The sequence below is a fragment of the Anarhichas minor genome, unplaced genomic scaffold, assembly GCF_050575085.1.
Source record: "Anarhichas minor isolate MPS153535 unplaced genomic scaffold, ASM5057508v1 ptg000021l, whole genome shotgun sequence".
In the NCBI taxonomy this organism is placed as follows: Eukaryota; Metazoa; Chordata; class Actinopteri; order Perciformes; family Anarhichadidae; genus Anarhichas; species Anarhichas minor.
Window position 1 is genome coordinate 11,127,115 of NW_027466467.1, and position 19,439 is coordinate 11,146,553.

General features: G+C 44.7%; 1 protein-coding gene across 1 annotated transcript in view; it reads right to left on the minus strand.

Moving 5' to 3' along the window:
* foxp4 (forkhead box P4) overlaps positions 1 to 19,439 on the minus strand; it is a 90,423-nt gene that overhangs the window by 34,352 nt on the left and 36,632 nt on the right. Inside the window, exon 3 of the mRNA XM_076095935.1 lies at positions 6,069 to 6,158. Coding sequence (XP_075952050.1) covers positions 6,069 to 6,158 — 90 coding nt within the window. The remainder of the gene's footprint in view (positions 1 to 6,068; positions 6,159 to 19,439) is intronic.

Genomic DNA, 19,439 nt, shown 5'->3' on the forward strand with positions numbered 1-19,439 from the left:
CCAGCTATCATCACTATCACTTATACCCTCTTACGGTTCTTCCAGGTAAACAGCCTGTCTGTGCTCGTCGAGCCAAGAAATGAGAGGAGAGCATGGGGGGTGGTGGTGGGAGGGGGATAGAGCAAGGGGGGGGGGGGGGCAGAAAGAGAAAAGCAGAGGAGTGAAGGAGAAAAGCATTTGAGTGAAAAAGAGAAATAGAAGGAGCGCCCACTGTGCTGAGAGCGTTGTTTGGAGCTCAGGGCCAGGCCTCCACTGGAAGTAAAAGGGCCCCATTGTGTGTGGTGAGTACCCCTCCTCCAGCTAATCTGCAGCGGGGCCAGGGGCCACATTACTCTGGGGGGAACTGATGAGCGAAGCCAGGTGGGGTTGGGGATGATACAGGCATCTTACCGCCTCATTTTTGCTGAGTCATGAGTCTGTCTCTGTGTCTACAAACTATGTGCAAGTAAGCTGGTGCCAAACAAAATCTCAATGTGCCAAAGGAGGTTTTATTCAATATTTGTGCGTATGTTTCTATCTATTAGTAATTGCCTTCACATCACATGTATATTTGTGGTAGCCACAAGTGCAAGCATCTACAGTATGTGTTGCATGCCACTAATATAATAACAGGCTGCAGTATTTGTATTAGCTAGTTGGTGAATTGCACGTTATTCTGCATAAAAGATCATGTAGCTGATAGCATATTTTCACTGTTAAGTAAAAAAAACAATGTATCGCCAAATGTGGTGAAGTGGAATTTTTCAAGTGATTCGTCATTCGTTCCTAAACTTCTTAAACTGAATATAATGGGATTGTCTAAAGAAAAGCAATGTTACAAAGTTGAAAACAGGGTTGTTTTTCTTAACAGACATTTTGGAAACATTTATTGTTTACTTTATTGAGCTGCTACTGCAGTTTATTGCATTGTTTTCCAAGTTACTTCAAGCTGCCATGCATTTGAACTGAAGATAAGATAATTGGAGATAAGGATGGATGGTTGTGTGGATGCATGCATGCATGAATAGATGAAACGATAGTGTGAGGACGGTAGACGGACCTGAGCCCACAGAGGAACGCAGGCTGTTGAGAGCAGGGAGTTGGGAGCCTGAGCTGGGCCTTGTTCTATGCTCACATAGGCACACATACTCATACACATACACAATGCACGTGGACGCGCATAACAGTCGGCTCTCTCTGACAGGGGCCAGACAAATGAAAAAAAAAAACGAAAAAAAAAAAAAACTTCAGAGAGGACAGTGAAAGACCAGCAAGTTCAAGTGGAAAATCCTCCTCCTCCTCCTCCCCACCCTCTCTCCCTCCCTTCGTCTCCCCTCGTCCGCCGCCTCCCTCCATCTAACGCCCCAGTGGTTCAGAATAAAAATGACAACACATTTTCAGAAACACACACACACAGGCACACACACGCTCAGGGCATTTCATTGGGAAGTGTGAGAGGCCGTTATCGACCATATTTCATTACTGATTTCACTCATGTTTCAAATCACAAAATAAGAGTTTCACACTTCAGTGGCCAGACCCAAACCTCTCCTCTCCATCCTTCCCCTCTGTCTGTCCACCCCTCTGCCCAGAGCCAAACCCATTCCACTGGCTGCTCAACCTCCTCCCGTACACCCTTCACAAACTGTCAGGACCCCATACTACCCCCCCAACACACACACACATGCGCGTGCACATGCAGCCCCAATTCCCTCCACATCAAATAACAGAAACTGCCAACTAAGCACTTTCATTGAGTGGACAAAAGGAGTGCTTTGGGAAAAACACTTTGAAAGAAAATAAAAGAGAAGGAGAGAAGGACCCGCTTCAGCATCGCAGACTCTGGGGGGCTAAACACTCATCTTTCCACATACTTTTGTTGATTAGTTAAAAGACTTTGAACCCTGCCTCAGAATTTCTATATTCAGTGTTTTTTTCAAATCTGTAGTGGTTCAAATAAGGCAGCTAGGGAAGGCAGGAATCTATTTAGCAGCATACAGTATATGTATAGAAAACTGGTGAGTTAGGGTTGTAATATTGATTAAAAGTATTTTCACCGCAATAAACGCTCAGCTCTGAGACTGACATGACTCAGTTTCTTCCTCCCGTCTTTCCTGCGTGGCTCCCTCTCTTCCTCCATCCCACTGTGCTGGTGCCAGCCCTCTCCAGAGAGCAGAGAGGCAAGCTAATTAACATATCTCTAATGAGTCTTTTCATTTTTTTCCCTAATTAAACGAGGTCCTCAATAATACATGAAAACAGGACACCACGCTATTCAATTACATACGTATGGGCCGCAGCCAAGCACGTGCGTTAATCTGTATGTGTGCATGCCAAGTGGCAGTGTGTTAAGTGTGCCAGGCGTGCGTCTGCCAAGTGGGTGTATATGTGTCTGCTTGTGTGCCCACCCAGTGCATGAGCGCGTGCCAAGTGTGCCCATTGTAGAGAACGTGTGGCAGGTCACGGAGGCATGCTACGCATCATGCTGGGTAATCCGCCAATTGGCACTCTGTCTGCCAACTGTGTGTCAACCAATTCACTTGGTCGCACACGTGCCACGACCAATTACAGTAACTGTGGCCAACTATGGCCAATACCTACTACAAACACACAGCTAAAGACGGAAATTATCCAAATACCTCAGAGGGCATGGATATCTATGTAGTATTTCACAAAGGAAAGTCCTTTTTTTACTTGTACTTATTCAGGAAAGACTGCTAAATGAAGGACATAGAGTTACTACTATTGATTTGTTTCGCAATATCCCGTGACTCCAGTAAACAACCTTAAAAATCTTAAACATAATCCAATATTGAGTGACAGACCGACAAGACCGTGCATAACAGTCTTTGTAACATATCCATTCCATTGGCGATCTTCTCATCTTAAGTGGTATTACCGTCCACCAAATTATTATCATTATAAAGAATGATTTATTTATTTGTGTGAAATTTGTTTCTAACCTCAAATTAAAACTCCTCTTTAGTCTTGAATTATCAAACTCCCAAATAATCCCGTTACACTATTCTGATCATCGCGCTTTTCAGCAACTGTAACTACAATTTTGTTGCACACAATCAATTTTTCGTGCAAGTGCCTTGTCTAGAGACTTGAGCTATTGTCGAGTTTCTCCTGAATGTGACACATGACAGTGACACACGCACACGCACAAAGTGGATTGATACCATCTCACACAGCCAGCCAAACACAGAGACAATCTCTGAACAACCAATCAAAAAGCAGATATAATCTCAGAGTTTCTTTTGCTCTCAGCTCAGATCCTCCCCTCTATTATAAATAAAGAAAAGAAGAGAAATATGATGGGGGGGGGGGGGGGGGGCACGAGAAGAGGGGGGTTGTCAGCGCAGACCAAGGCTTCTCCAGAGAAGTCAAGACACGAATAGAAGTCTTCCCACTCTCCCTGTCTGCCTCTGTCGTTCTCCCTCAGAGAGGAGGGAAAAATCTAATTATCGAGCTCCTAAAGATCTCATTATTGGCTGAGGCTCATTTGCATGTGTGAGAGCAGCTCAGCAGGAACCAACCTGAGGACGGCCATTTTGTGCCTGATGTGAGCCACTGTGAGCCACTGTACAGTTGCTTCCTGCCACCTTTAGAAATGACCAGATTAAATGTCTGGCTTCTCTCACTCCATCGCTCACTCACCCTCTCCGTGGCCGACGGATGATTGCTTCAATTACAGCAACTAAGGGAAGTTGCTGCAATTTTAAAATAATCATAAAGCTGGAAATTACGGTAATTAAGATGTTTCTGCGCGCCACCTTGGTAGTCAGGTTTGTTGTGAGGTATATTAAACAACTTCAGTGCAGCACTGAAGTTGTTTAATGCTTTGTTGTTTGTGTCTGTGTTTCTGACTGCGAGGATCCAAGTGAAAACAGACACAAACACACACACACACACAAATGTAAATCCAAGTGTGTGTGTGTGAGTGTGTTGCCGGGGTACGTGGGGCCATGCGAGCTGACAGCTCAGACAACAGAGATGTAGCGTGGATGCCCTGGAGAGTCCAGAGAGGCTAGCCAGGCCAGGCAACAACAAACAAGACAAATAAGACAGATATGGAGTGAGAAGAGGAGGGGTGGCGTGATGTGTGTATGTGTGTGTGTGTGTGAGAGAGTGTGTGTGTTCACGACAGAGAGAGAGGAGGAAGGCAATGTAAGGTAACTCACGTAAGACAAACATGTATAAAGACAAACATGACCCCATCCTTGTGAGAATACTGTCACGGGTTAATCCGCTGTCAGCGTTCGCAGAGACACAACAGTAGTTCCTTACACTTCATTGCTAAACAAATAGATTTACGTTACACGTTCACTTTCAGTTCCCTCTACATGCTTGCGTTCTCTTACTTCCCCACTTTCTATCTCTTTCGTTATTTTTAAGATGAGTCAGAGTTTAAACGTTAGAAAAATGTAATCAAAATCCCATCCCAAGAGCCAAGCAGAGCGGTATGTGTTTGACCCACAACACACACACTCAACCATTTGGATCGACCGCAAATGACGATTTAAACCATGTGTGTCGGTCTGATAAGATAATAGGAGTGCAAGGCAGAGCCAGAGGAGACCAGACTTTAGGCGAATGGTTGAACTACTGTGACTGATGGCATGTGTATTAATATCAATTTAGGCCACATGTGCCCCAGTTTGTGGTGATTTACAGAGCAAATGCAACTTTAATCTTTGGAATATTTTAACAATAAAGATCTGATATAAAACCGTATCTATTTTATTCTCATGGCCCTTAAGAGTCACCAGGTAATTTATACAACTGCCAGTTGCTATCCAATGTAAATAAAGTGATTCTGATACAATTCAAGTGTAATCTGCGAGATCCTCCTTTGAAAAAAATGTTTTTTTTCATTTCTGACATCTTCACATCGTCATTAATTCTGTGGCATTTTTGCACTACCAGGGGTCACTTGGCAATTAAACTGTGTGGCCGACACGGCAAATTATTTTTCTTTGGTCTTTCTGTTGATGATGAGTTCTAGGTGACTGTTTTTTTCTTTTTCTGCTCTGTCATGATGGCCACTGCTGTTCATATTCAACACCCAGCTTTCCTCTGACTACTTCAAACAAACCCCCCCCCTTCCTGCTGCTGGACTTGAAAGGTAGTCTCTTTGCACCAGAGGCGTTTTCCTGGAAAAACATGAACCAACACCAAATATTTATGTGAACAAATGAAAATGCTCCCATGAAGCATTAATCTTATGTTCTCTCACTTGCATGTAAATGTTGCAGCATATCTCCCTAAACATAAGTCATATGTCTTCATCTAGTTGCCGTACAATGTATTATCACCTTTTAATGTGAAAAGTTCGTCCTATTTTTCCCACAAGCACCTTCCTGTCGGCCGAAACTGCAAATGAAACCTTATTCTTGCTTCCGACTCACATCTGTCCGTCTCTCCCTTCTATCTCTTTCTTTTATTTCCCATACCGTGATGGTCCAGCTGTCTGTTTATCATGTGGCACGTTAACGAGAAGAGCAGGGCAATAGCCAGCCTGCTTGCTGCTCTAGTAGACCCTTGGCCCCACTTTATTGATATGAGACATGGCTACAAATCACACTTCTGCATGTTCTCTGCACATCACATAAATGTAAAGAACTGCCAGAAGTAATATCATGTGTGATATTCGTCAACCTACACAGATAGTAATAATGTGTGTGTGTGTGTGTACTGTCTTTGTGTGTGTGTGTGTGTCCTCCTCAAGTCCTCCACAGTGGGGATCCTGCACTCCAGCTAACCCCACTCTCTCTGCTTACTGTGGAATTCAACTCTGAAAACAGCTCACTACCCAATCACTACAAAGACCTCATTCACACACACACACACACACACACATTCACTCACAGAAAGAGACACAGACAGACAGAGCACGAGAGGGAGAGAGAAAAGTATGAGCCTATATCATACTGCGTAGTTGACGTGGCAAGTTGGTGAAGGCAAAGCTGCAGCAGCCAGGGGCTTAATATTATACAGATTCTGACAAAGCAACACTTGGGTTGTGCGCGTGAGTGTGGATCTGTGTGTGTGTGTGTGTGTTGTGTGTGTGTGTGTGCTCTGACCTGCACAGCGCTCTGTTTGACCTCGTTGCTGCCAGGGGAGTTGAGTCCAGAGGCCTGCTGGAGGAGGAACTGTCTGGCTGCCTGGAGCGCCTACGAGGAACAAATAGAGATGTTCATCATGCACACATGGTCATACAGTGAAATATTTGTACAATTATACCACAACACACTCTTGAAAGTAATATACCTTTTTTTTTTTTCTTCAAATATTTTCACAAAATTCATGTGAGTAAGTTTAGTTTCAAACAACACATCATTTCAAACTACTTTTTTTTTTATTTAGAGAAAAGAGAAGCACAAAAGCTCTCCTACTCTGCCCCCTCCCCTTTGCCAAGCTGTCAGGTCAGGTTTCCTCAACATGAGACGTCCACCTGGCCTTCATACGCCGTGCTTGAGTATCTGCGTTAGTGTGTGCGTCTGCTTGACTGTATTCTTGCCCAACTCATTCAAAACCTTCTTTAACACCAAACCCTGAACCATCTCCTCCTTTCCATTCTTTGTTTCTCTGCCCTCCCCTCTGATTCACTCTCTCTCTTCCACACCCCTTTCCTCCTCCTCTTCCTCCTCCTTCCTCTCTTTTTCCGAGGAAGGTGCAAAGTGGGTTTTCCACATCCTCTGAGGCAGAAGTGTGTCAGCATATCTTCATGTGTGTCAGTTGCACTGTGTTTGTGTGTGTCACAGTGATGTAAGGGACCGTTTGCTCTGATGTGCCCTAAAGAGCTGTGACTAACCACCACCCACCTCTTCATTCCTCCCCCTCTTCCCATTTCTCCCCTTTATGCCCTGCGGTGCTGTCCATTCCAACCAGTGACACCATCGCTCTCTGGCTCTCTGTCTCCATTCCTTCACTCTGCCCTTGAGTGGTGCCGATTCATCCTTTCGACACAGCGACCTCAGCCATCCCTCCCATTGCCTCTCCTCATATCTCCTTGTTTATTTCTCTCTTGTCTTTCTTTCTGTCATTGCATTTCTCTGTTCTTAGCTGTGTTGCTTGTTGTAGCATTAAAAGCTCAAGCTCTCTACCATTAAGACAAATCAGTCCCAGAGAAACAGTTTTGTTGGTATGCCTGAACTGCTCCTAAAACAAAACAAGAAAACACCCATTTCAAAACACAAGAGCCGCCTTGCACTTACTGTAAGCACACACACACACACACACACACACACACACACACACACACACACACACACACACACACACACACACACACACACACACACACACACACACACACACAAAAACGCACACACAGGCACAACCTCATGACAGAGGGTTAGAGAGGGGAGACAGCAGGATGCACATTTGCTTCCTCTGACTCAAAGGGGAAAGGTTCCTTAGTAAATATTGATTTATGAAAGTCTGTGTGTGTGTCTGTGGTGTGTCAGCGTGCACACTTGTGCGTTTGTGTGTGCGTGTGTGTGTGCACACCGCAAATTAACGGCCAGAATGAGGGATGTTCTTTACCATGGAAGCTCTTACTCAATCATCCAGCACCAGAAATCTGTTCTCCTGCATCATTTCACAACCACAGCAAACTGTAACGCTGTGAAACAGCGCGGCACACACTTACAGTATATTGTCACATATTTAATGAATTGTCAAATTAGAAGCTCGGGTACATTAAGTAACGTTTAATTACAAAAACAGAGAGGAGAGATTAGAGGGAGACAGAAAGAGAGAGAAGTCCGCTGTGCAGTCAGTGATGAAAACCATCTGTATCGAGCACACTTGCTACTTTTGCTGAGACCGCAATTAAAACACACACAGGGACGTGGCTGTGGATGTGCCTATTCACACACACACACACACACACACACACACACACACACACACACACACACACACACACACACACACACACACACACACACACACACACACGTATTTTAACACTTTAACAAAAATCTTGGGAACCCCCTCTCATTTACTGGTTTGACCTCAGCATTAAAGCAGGCACAGACATACACACATACACACACACACATAGAAACCCAAAAAAAACACAACCGCCCAGTTTGTTGGCATGTGGTGTGAATTACTCCTTGAACACCCTGTCTGCCCAGGAGTGAGTGTGTGTGTGCGTATGCGTGTGTGTTGGCAGGAGTTGGGGAGGCATGTCTGGCAACAATAAGGGACAATTCCACCCAAATTACCACCCTGATTACCACTATATTAAAGAGCCATTTATGGCTTTCATAAACGCTACAACCAAGCAGAGGTGATGCCTGTCTCCTCTCCTATGGCTGTATTCATGGATGTGGGTGAATGTGAGAGACAAGAACTAACAAAGCACGTGGTTCTCTCGACATTTAATCTAAATGTGCTTTGTGGATTTAGATCCCGCTTTAGTCAAATAGGCAAAACTGTTATAAGACACTGTGAAGATTATATTTTGAAGTGTAGTTTTATACCATAACTACAGGAACCTTTTTCTATTATTGGTTGACATCTATATACAGTACATAGAAATATGACTACATGTTTTTCTAATGTGTCCCACTGTCTCTCAAACTCTCTCACTCTACGCCGATGATTAACTGAACTATATTATTTTGTAAAAGTATGACGTGATGCGATCATCATGATATGATTCCAATGAAAGCCATTATGTGGTGAGATTGAGATATTGCCCAGGCGAAGGGCAGTTCAGACAAAAACGTTTAGTCACTGCTGTGAATCAGTGCGCAAGGAATAGGAAAATGCAGGTAACCATAGCAACAGTGCTTCTATATTACTTTACAATACCAGTGGTGAGACATAAACCGGATACAAACAAACTTTTAAGTGTTTTTAGTTTCCTTCGGTAAGGGTAATAGTACATGAGGGATAATACACTGTGAAGAGTTACAATGTAGAAAATAATGGACAGCAAAGGCTAGATGTTCTTGTATCAGGGCATCTTGTCGTGTATCGCTTTTTAAAATTCTATTACATTTAACACATATTTAACATCTGATGATCTGTTATATTCGTCTTATATGTGTTTTGTATTAGAAACTCCACTTTATATTGTTTACAAGTCACTGCCCCATATGGATAGGTTGGTTTTCACTGAATCTACGGTTCTATTTATGGTTACTGATTGGGATGGGAGCACTGTTATTTCACAGATGTTATGGTGTCTGAATTGCACCTTGAACTTTGCACATATGAAGTGAAAAAGAGGACAACAGGTTTGGTGCAGATACACACACACACACACACACACACACACACACACACACACACACACACACACACACACACACGCACACACAGAGCCAAACGCTCTCATATCTACCTTGTCAAGAAGCACTCCTCTGCTCTGACCCTTCTCTTTCATTTCTCCTCTTCACACTCACTCTTTTCCTTTTTCTCTCTGTGACCTGGGTGAGCTGTAGCATTGTAAAGCACGCCCCCCCCTTCATCCACACACACCAGCTCCTCCTAGACTCCCCCAACCTCAACTCCCCGCTCCCCCTGTGGCATTCTTGGGGGCGCACTGCACCTTTAAAGAAAATATGAGAGAGGCCTAAGAGGGAGGCCCAACAACAGAGTCTTTGTGCTGCCGCGGAGCACACACACACACACACACACCAAACACGCACACACATATACACACATCAGTGGTGTCAGACAGGTTTTATTAGAGTGAGAGAGGGAGGGAGGAGGAAGGGGAAGGAGGGGTGAGGAGGTCACTGCTCAGCTTGGAGGCCTGAGAGCACAGTGTGAGAGTGTGTGTGTGTGTGTGTGTGCGCGTGCGTCAGTTTGGTGTGTGAGTTCTTCTGACTTGTCATCGCTCCCCTCTGTAAATCATCGCCTCTGACACAGTCTTTAATAACAGTGCATTTTTTAATTCAGCAGGGTCACACACACACGCACATACACACACACACACAAGGTAAGGGCTACTTTCTTTCCTTAACAGGATTTCGAAAAATGGCTGACAACTATGTTTCTGAAAGGAGGGAGGGTTGGTGAGGCAGTTAGAGGATCCATTAGAGGAAAAGGATAGAAATTTTATTTTGCTACGTGTGTATGATGATCTTGCAGTGTGTGTGTACATGCATATGTCCATACTCTATGTGAACGTGTGTGTGTGTGTGTGTGGCTCAGGTTGCTAAAGCAAACAGGTCTCTGTGTGTGATGAATCTGGCCTCTAATCCCCCCAGTGTGTTTGGGTGAGACAGGGAGAGAGAACGCAGGAATAAGCAAAGAAATCTAAACAGAGAGACGTAGCAAAGGAGGAGGGGGAGGCAGGGAGAGAGAGCGAGAGAGAGAGAGAGAGACAGGTGGGTACCATATGTTGGAGTAGTCCGTCACCACAGACTGAGGTCCATTGTTGACGGCCAAAATGAAACAAACCGGTCCCCCTCCAACCCTCTCCTCCTCATCTCCCCCCGTAGATAAACAGCCCCCGAGGCAGACAGTGGGCTGTCCGTGAGGGAGAAGGAGGAGGAGGAGGAGGAGGAGGGAGTTAGGAAGGGCAAGGGGGAGGCAGGTTGTATCAGATTTCTTTGCTCTTAGACCAAGAAGTGGAGAGTACAAAAAAGAAAGAAAGGTGCACAAGTGAGGGTGAGTGAGAGGCTCATTGTTGCATCTGTCTGCGACACACAGCTGAACCAGGCCAGACGAAGTGAGTGATTCAGATGTTTCAGCAGCATCGGACGCAGCGGATATCGTCAGTGCCAAACAAGTATCCCCTCTCCACCTTACCAGCTCAGCAGGCTGGGAAGAGAGGCCAGTGATGCACCGCTCCTCCATTCCTAAACCCCCTTAGTTCCCCAGGAGAGAGCGAGAGATGACGAGAGGGGTAGATAGATACAGGGTGAAGACGTAGAAAAGAGCTCGTCACACCCAGCTGCTTCTCTACAGGCCTGCACGCTCTCTGATTTTTGGATCAGTGAGAGAGACCAGGTACAGAAAGGAGTGGTGGATCTTCTTTTTTTCCACACTTACTTCCCTCTTTCACTCTATCTCCTTTCTGGGGTGCTGTCATTGAAGCTGAAAGCCAAGCTAAAGCTGCGTCGATGCTGCCGCCCTCCTGGGTCACCCCCCTGTGATCCCTTATATCCATTTGCACTGCACTGCACCTCAAAAATAACAAAAAAAAAACAACCTCCAAACGCCAATAAACCCCTTTCCTTCTTTAATTTACTCCCTCCTCCTGGCTATGTCTTTGCTAGCTTTTCTGCCTTTAAATCTCTCTTATCTTCGATTCCTTCTCTTTCTATGGCTGCTCAGAGCGATTCATGATCAGAGAAGATGATGAAACAAGACTGAGCAGATGTAACACAATCTACAAAGCATGTAAATTTGTTGAAAGGGTGATGATACTACAGTACCACCAGCTCACCTGTGTTCCAGTGGCCCAGTACTTACACCCACACACACAGTGGGATTACTGGAGAGGTGACAGTTAGTGGGATTGCTATATGACTTTGGGGCATATGTGAGTGAAGGCTTGGTTACGGCCGCGGTGGAATCTCACGTATCAAATGCATCACTGTCAGTCACCACAAAAACCAGATCACTCCTACTTTCTTTCTCTCCGTCTATATCACCCGATCTGTCTCTTGTCTTCACACGGCCTCTCCATATAATGTATAAAGTTTGGCTGGCATTTCTCCAAGTACTCTGTCTTTCTTGTGCCCTGCCCCCTCTCCTCTCAAGAGATCTGCTACCCATACCCTTATTGGCCACAGTCAATTCTGAGAGCAGATATGCGTTAGACGGAGGCCTAAAATAGATCGCACAAGGCCAAATGAAACCAAGGCTTGTGAATGCAGCTGTTGGCCTCATGAGAGGACCTTCGCCTTCCCTGGACTGTCAGACAGAGACCCACTACCGTGATGGCAGCTGTGGGTCTGGGATACCTGGTTTAGGATTAGCTCATGAATATTTAAGATTAGATTAGTTGCATTTTAACAATAAGATAACTACCTCATAGAGTTTAGTATGAACTGTTGAGAAGATTGACTCATAGCTCGTTGTAGTTGTTAACAGGAGCTGATTTCACTGAAGCTCATGTTTCCCACCAGACGTTAAATGTAATGGGAAATTTGTAGGATTATGTTTGGGCAAAAAAAGGTAAGTTGCTCTGTAGTTAAAGTTTTTAGAAGGAGGTTCTTGACATGGCCGGCCAGATAACAAAACTGAAAATCCCTTGTTGGCAATTTTATTGCTTGGAGGAATGGCTATAGAATGGAAAAATGTGAACAAACCAAGTATGAATCCAAATATTGAGGATATATCAAGTTTTATAATCTGGGGAGGCTTAATTGAGGTTTTGAAACAAAATGTTAGTAATGATTAATAAAGCCAAAGACCAGGACTCTCTTTTAAGATTTTTGTACATTATAATTACAGCAGTAGCTGTATATGTTTGAATAACTGTTTCTTTTATCTACTTGCATAATCTTGTGATGTGTACACTGTATTTGCTGCCAAGACTGACCATTTTTTTTAAATATGTCAGGTTTGTTATAATTGGGAAAACTAAAAATATTGAAAAAAAGAAGTTGCTCTGTTGCACGGAATGAGGGGAGGTCTGCTGAGCAGGCAGCAGCATTTTCTTCGTTGCAGTCAGCAATAAGTGAACGTGGTCCTAATAATTACATTACTGGAAAAATGACTTTGTAAAAAATACAGAGTTAACAACAAAAAGAAATTCTTTAAAGTTAGTGCAACTTCACTATAATAGGTCAAAGGTGTAAGGGAACAGATTGGTACATATATTTAGTGCAGATCAGGGGTTTCCAGGGGTAAACATACAGGGGCAAGGGGCAGCCTGAACCAAAGCCTGCTAAAGCCGCTCAATTTCACGGTGGGTTACAAATAAACTATGCTCTGCCAAGACTTCGCCCCTGACTCTTCCTCACATACTCCTTTTCTGGTATTAATCAGGCCTTTCCGGCCTCCCTCCACCAGCTTTCCTGCCATTTGTTTTCGCTCATAGCAACGTGGACTTCAAACCAGAGGTCCACCAATATAACTGAGCTTAAACGACGCTGGATACCTCAATCAGTTTAGGCCGCCGCCGAGCTGGAACTATCTGGGACACCTTCAGAAACACCAGCCAGCCGTGATCCCGTTCAGCTATTTAATGTAATGTTTCCGCAATATAAAGGCACCGTGCGAGAGCTGAGGTTTTAAAACGGCTGAAGCAAGCTTCTCTGGGCCCAGACTGACCATTAAAGAGAGGAAAGACCGCGTTCAAGAGCCAACGCAATAAAAACTCACAAACTCCAAAAGAACTTCAAAATATGCCGTAATGTTTGAAAACCCTGGCTGATTTTAGATTCTTTTTTTTTTTCACATCCTATTTTTCACAAAAGGGACCTGTTCTAAACTCCGGGGACCCTGCCGTTTTCCAGATGGTTCTCTTCAGTTCAAAACTGTTTTGTGAAACGAGAAAACCTCTCCCCTTCAACTATGTCCCTACACTCATCTAATGTTTCTATTGATTCACAGGGGTATACGCGCAGTCGTAAAAAGGAGCTGACTGAATACCCAGTACTGCTTTATACCATTACACAATTCATCATCGTACACACACGTCTTAAACACATACACAGGGAGAAATCTATCTATCTTCCTAAGGAGATGTTGTCAGCTTTTCTCTGTTAAGTGAAGGGAAAGGGGCATAAAGAGATAGACAATTAAAGATAATGATGAGGTGAGCGGGGACAGAAAGCGAGAGGAACTCCCTTCCTGAGATTATAAAAGCAGCTCCCTCTGTACTGCAGGCCTCATCTCAGTCCAGGCGGCTAATTGATGGCAAATAGCTCTACAGCAGTTTCCTTCCACACACACGCACACACACATACACGTCATACATTATATACACATGCAGTTTCCCTGCGGTTTTCAACACAGCTCGTTTGGCAAGAGAGGAAGGTCTCACTCCAGACAGACCCAGCCCACAGCGGAAAACACACACACACACACACACACACACACGCACACACACACACACACGGCGTACCTTGTAATATTTAGCCCTCCTCTTGTATACGGTAGGACAGTTAAGTAGTTTGGTTATGCTCATAGGAAGACAAGGCCACTTAGGTGGTAGGTCTTAGCTGGGTGACCTCCAGAGTTTAAGCTGCTTCTCCTGCCCAACAAGAGCAACTCCTGAGAGGCTAGACTGTGAGAGAGGCCAGCCCATGATGAGGATAGCACTAGCCTGGCAACCAGACCTCACATATGGAAACCGTTTAACTGTTATTATTAATATCCCCCCAAAAAAATCAAACTAATAACACATGCAAGACACTGCCAAGACTCAGCTCAGGAGACAGAGGGAAAACACATACATACACAAACAGAGACTGTCTGCCATGTGCACATGCATACATAGACACATACACACATGAAGACAAATATACACACACAGACGCCTATTGGTTAAACAGAAAAACACGCTCCTAGTCAGTGGCCTGTAAAAGTATTAGCCTGCCTGCCCGCTTTGCTGGAATAAAACTCTTTCATGTTTTTGGTTCAGAGTGTTTTTACACCTGGTTGTGGCTGTGGAGATGGTGATGGACACACCCTCGCACCCACCCTTACCACACACACACACACACACACACACACACACACACACACACACACACACACACACACACACACACACACACACACACACACACACACACACACACACACACACACACACACACACGCACACACAAACACCGGAAGTGGGCAGGCACAACAAAGGCTGGCTGCTGCACAAGATGTTAGAAGTTTTGAACGAGAACAAAATCTTTAACTTCTCCAAATGAGAAGCAGGGGCGTGTTCCAAAAAGGGGAAGTGTGTGTTTGTGTGCGCTGGACTATGTGATTTAGTAAGAGGGTCAATACATCCAGATGTGAACAGGCACATTATTCAATCTAAAATGCCTCAAAGCCCAGTTTAATTTAGATTCTTTTAAACCTTGTCTTTGTTGATGTGGGTATCGCTTTTATCTGTATTACTAACTTTGTAAACTCACAATTTTGTTCAGAGATTTGGGCGATTCTGCTCGACAACTGTTAGAAGTCCATCAGGACAAGTAAAAAGAGCAATGAGACAAATGTTAGTCTCAAAAGACAAAGTTATTACCCACAAAGGTTTTCACCTTGGTTGTCACTTCCAATAATTGGCTCAGATAATAGATATTAATCATAAAGCAATGAAATTGGTGAGTAACATGTAATAGATTTTTTTTCCTTTGGGATATCTCTCCTTGAATTAGCATGAATAAAAAGCAGTATTTATGACGTTTTAATTTCATGAAATTTGCGTGACAACAGAGAAAAAGCTTGTAATTAGGTTTTTATAAATGCCCGTATTAACATATAGTACTTGGGTGAATTTGGATTATTTGCTGATCTAACTTTTTATGATTTTATTAATGAGAGGAAAAAGTTCTACCTCACTTTATCGCAAACAAAGTTTCACTACACTTATATTTTTCGTATGTTTTTGTTGATTGAAAAGACAAAAAATCTTCTGTCAGTCAGGTGAAAAACAGGCCGTCACACACACACACACACACACACACACACACACACACACACACACACACACACACACACACACACACACACACACACTGTCCCAGAGCTCATGAAGAAAGCAAAGAGAGAGAGAGAGAAGAGCTACATTCCTCTTCTCCTCCCTGTTGACTCTAATCTCTCCTTTAAAATGGCTCACACAAAGAACCAGCGCGGACTAGCTAATTAGCAACACTTTAGGTCTCTGCAGCTATTGTGTGCATGGTGTGTATACCTATGTGTGTGTTCATTGTGTGCACCGCCGGGCTCTCGACTGTTTCCAGGGTAACTACTGGCCTAGCAGCCTCATAAGCGTTGCACATTTTGTCTTTACCCTTCACATTCTCTCCTTCCCCTCTCAGTGTCACCTTCTGTGGGTCCGGAGTGGGGCAATGAAGGAGTAAGGATATTTAAGAAAAGAAAGGAGACTAGGACCAAGACATGAGGATTGTCTGACCTGTGCGGGAGGGGGTTGTAAACTAATGTTCTCTTTTTTGAGTACCTTGCCCCGAGTGATCTCTCAAACACTGCGTCTGAACACACGTCAATTAAAACCAATTACTAGTGCTGCTTTTTGATTGAGAAAGCAGAAGACGGTGACCAATGTGAACATGCATCCATGCACACACACACACATACAGTCACACCCCAGTGTCACTGACTAGTAGCAGTAATGAGGTCATGCAGCTCTGCTCGCTGACCTACGACCTCTTAAAAAGGCCCCAGTCACCGTGGCGATACCGTCTGAAGAGCAAGAGTCAACAATCTACTTTTTCACTCTCAGAAACTTCTCTATGAACAGTGTCCGTCCCCGCTCATGTGTGTGTGTACTGTGCGCGTGTGTGTACATGTGTGTGTGTTATTTACCTGACAGCGCAGCTAGGCCTGCCCAGCGTAAGTGCTTCCAAACACTTCCTTGGCAACCAAACCCAACCTAACCCCTTCAGGTGCCCGGGGATGTGTGTTTAAGCCAGTCTCCACAACAGAGAGGACAAACACACACACACACACACACACATCTCTCTTCTGTTGATATCTGTCTATTCTTGTCCCCGAGCCTCTTGGCTGGTTGGGTCAACCAACCGTGTCCATGCCGGCTGATCTGGCCTGGTGGACCATGTCTACTGTCCGTCTACTCTTTATCCACAAGACTTGCAGCCTTGTATAGCATGCTTTTTTCTGAGCCCCATTAAGTCGATTTTACAGTTCCACTCAAGCCAATGTGAAAATTATGACGCATCTATTAGCTATGATTTCAGAAACTTGTCAAACCCATAGCTGTCCCTCAAGAACACTCACTCTGTAATTAGAGAGTGAAAATGTATATGGCGGTCAGAGAGCAGAGAAATACAAAAGGACAGGGATTGAAAGGACATCAATAGTGAGAACAAAAATCACACTCAGTGGACTCTCCAACATGCAATGTCTTGGCTGGAAAAAGCACTAAAAACATTTTTTTATGGCCGCTCATAACTACGACATCTTGGAATCAGGTCTCAATGTGACCAATCACTGACTGAGAAATATGATGAAGGGGAGTCATGTGAAATATATTACTGAGATATATTACATGAGATTTGCATTGTGTTTGTGTTTACATGTCTGGTGTACAGGAATGCACACGTTGATGTGTGAAGTGCGTATTCCTCAAATCCCCCACAACCCTGAACAGTAAAAGCAGTTTAGAGACTGAATGGCTGTCTCCAATCTAAATATTGAGCATGTAGTACCCTGCAAGAGTTTTAATTATTTATTAATAGTTTTTTAAAGTAGAGAGATCGGCAGCTCAAGAAAAAAAGGGAAGTAAAAGTCAAAGAAGACGGATAAAGGGACCTGCTGGTGCTTTTAAGACTCCTAGAGGAAGTTGGTGTTCTATAGGTCTCTTTGTATCGCCTCGGTAACAGCAGTGGGTGTTCTGCGATGCTAGGCAACCCAACTGGCCCCTCCTCTGTCCCAGCATGACCCCTGGTGACCTGTGAACTGTACTGACCTCAGACATAAAGAGGAAGGCCTGGACGAGACCGAGGGAAAGCTTTTAGGAGGTGACAGCACTCAGAGAGAGGCCTGGGACTGATTTACTGGCCCGCACACACGACGGACGGACACACACACACACACATACAGACAGGAAAATGACACACATAGACACACATGGGACGCAACCTGTCATGCAGATGCTCAAAGCCGAAGTATAATGTAATTAGTTTAAATCCCACTGCACTGACAAACTGGAGAAAAGTGTCTGGACATTTTTCTTCACCTCCTCCTGCCACCCCTTCACCTCCGTCTCCTATGCCCTCCTGACCTGAAAGTGAACTCTGGGGGAGAGCTGGAGGTCAAACGGGACATAACTGTCCCAGTGACCAAAATTCACCTCCCATAATTTAGCAATGGCCGAGCAGCCGGAGCTATAGAATCACATGTGTCTCAAAACCTCCCCACCTCCAGCCACGCAGGCCACAATTAGAGTCTAAGCCAATCGAACAGGAAGCCATACGTTATCTGAATCATCCAGCATCTCTCATCGCCTGTTAACGCACACACCAATCTCATAACTCTGTCCGCAACGCACTCCCGCCATCAAACCCAAATGCACACTCGTGCACATGCGCGCACACACACAAAAACACAGCTATCTTTCATCCGTATTTGTGTATATCTGAGATCTGTATCGGTTCCCCCTGATCTCCAGTCATCACAGTGGCTCCTTAATTACACCCTTCATTAACTCACATCAGCTCTGTGCATGTGTGTAACTAACTGTGTGTGTATGAGAGAGGGAGAGAAACAAAGATTGCTAGTATGTGTGTGTGTGTGTGTGTGTGTATGTGTTTGCGTGTGCGTGTGTGCGTGCGTGTGTGTGTGCGTGTGTGTGTGTGCCTTTGAGAGAAAAAAGAGAAGGAAAAAAATTGATTAAGAGAAATGGGAGTGGGGATCGGAGCTCTGAGTCAATTTCTAAAACTGTCGTTTTCTAAACCAATGTGCCTTTTAAACCCTTGTGTAAGGGAGACCACCGCTACAATCTGCCTCTCACTTTCTAAAGTGCGCAAGAGCGAGTTAAGGGCAAGAGAGAGAAAGGGGGAAAAACCCTCCCTGGCTGTTTTAGATGACCGATGAGCGGCACAGAGGAAACGGCACCTTTTTGTCACTATCTCTCCCTTTCCTCTCCCTCCTAATTTCACCCACCCCTCTTCCCGACATCAGCGGCCACGACTACTGTAGCTGCTGGAACACCAGAAGCGACTCACAGATGGCGAGGGAAAAAGGAGGAGAAAATGAAAATGGGTGAGAATGGAGCGGAGAAGAGAATTGACGGCGCTCAAAGTGCAGACTCACATCTGCTCAAAAAAAAGAGAGAGACTTAAAGAAAAGGAAAGAATTGAAGACACCTGGTTCTCGTCAGAGCACCCGCCGCCCAGCCACACACACACACACACACACACACACACACACACACACACACACACACACACACACACACACACACACACACTTTGAGGTTTGTTAGGATTTATCTTGCTTACATTTCTCCTCTACTATGCATCATTTCATGTCTACACCCATGCCCGGCACCTCAACAAAGTGCCATGCACTCTCCACTGCACTCTCACTTTTCCACCTCTCCTTCCTCTCGCCCTGTAACTCTGCTCTTTGTTTTCCCCTCTTCTCCCTCCCTTCTTCCCTCCTCTCTCTCCTCGATGATGGGGCAGAACTGGTCTTCGCCCCCTCTTCCCTTTCTTCCCTCTCTCTTCCCTCTCTCCTGCTCTGTTCTTTCTGGGGAGGCAGACAGGCCACATTCCACAGGGAGGCCCAGGCGCCCTTTTCTGACACGTCTCAGCGTTACACCC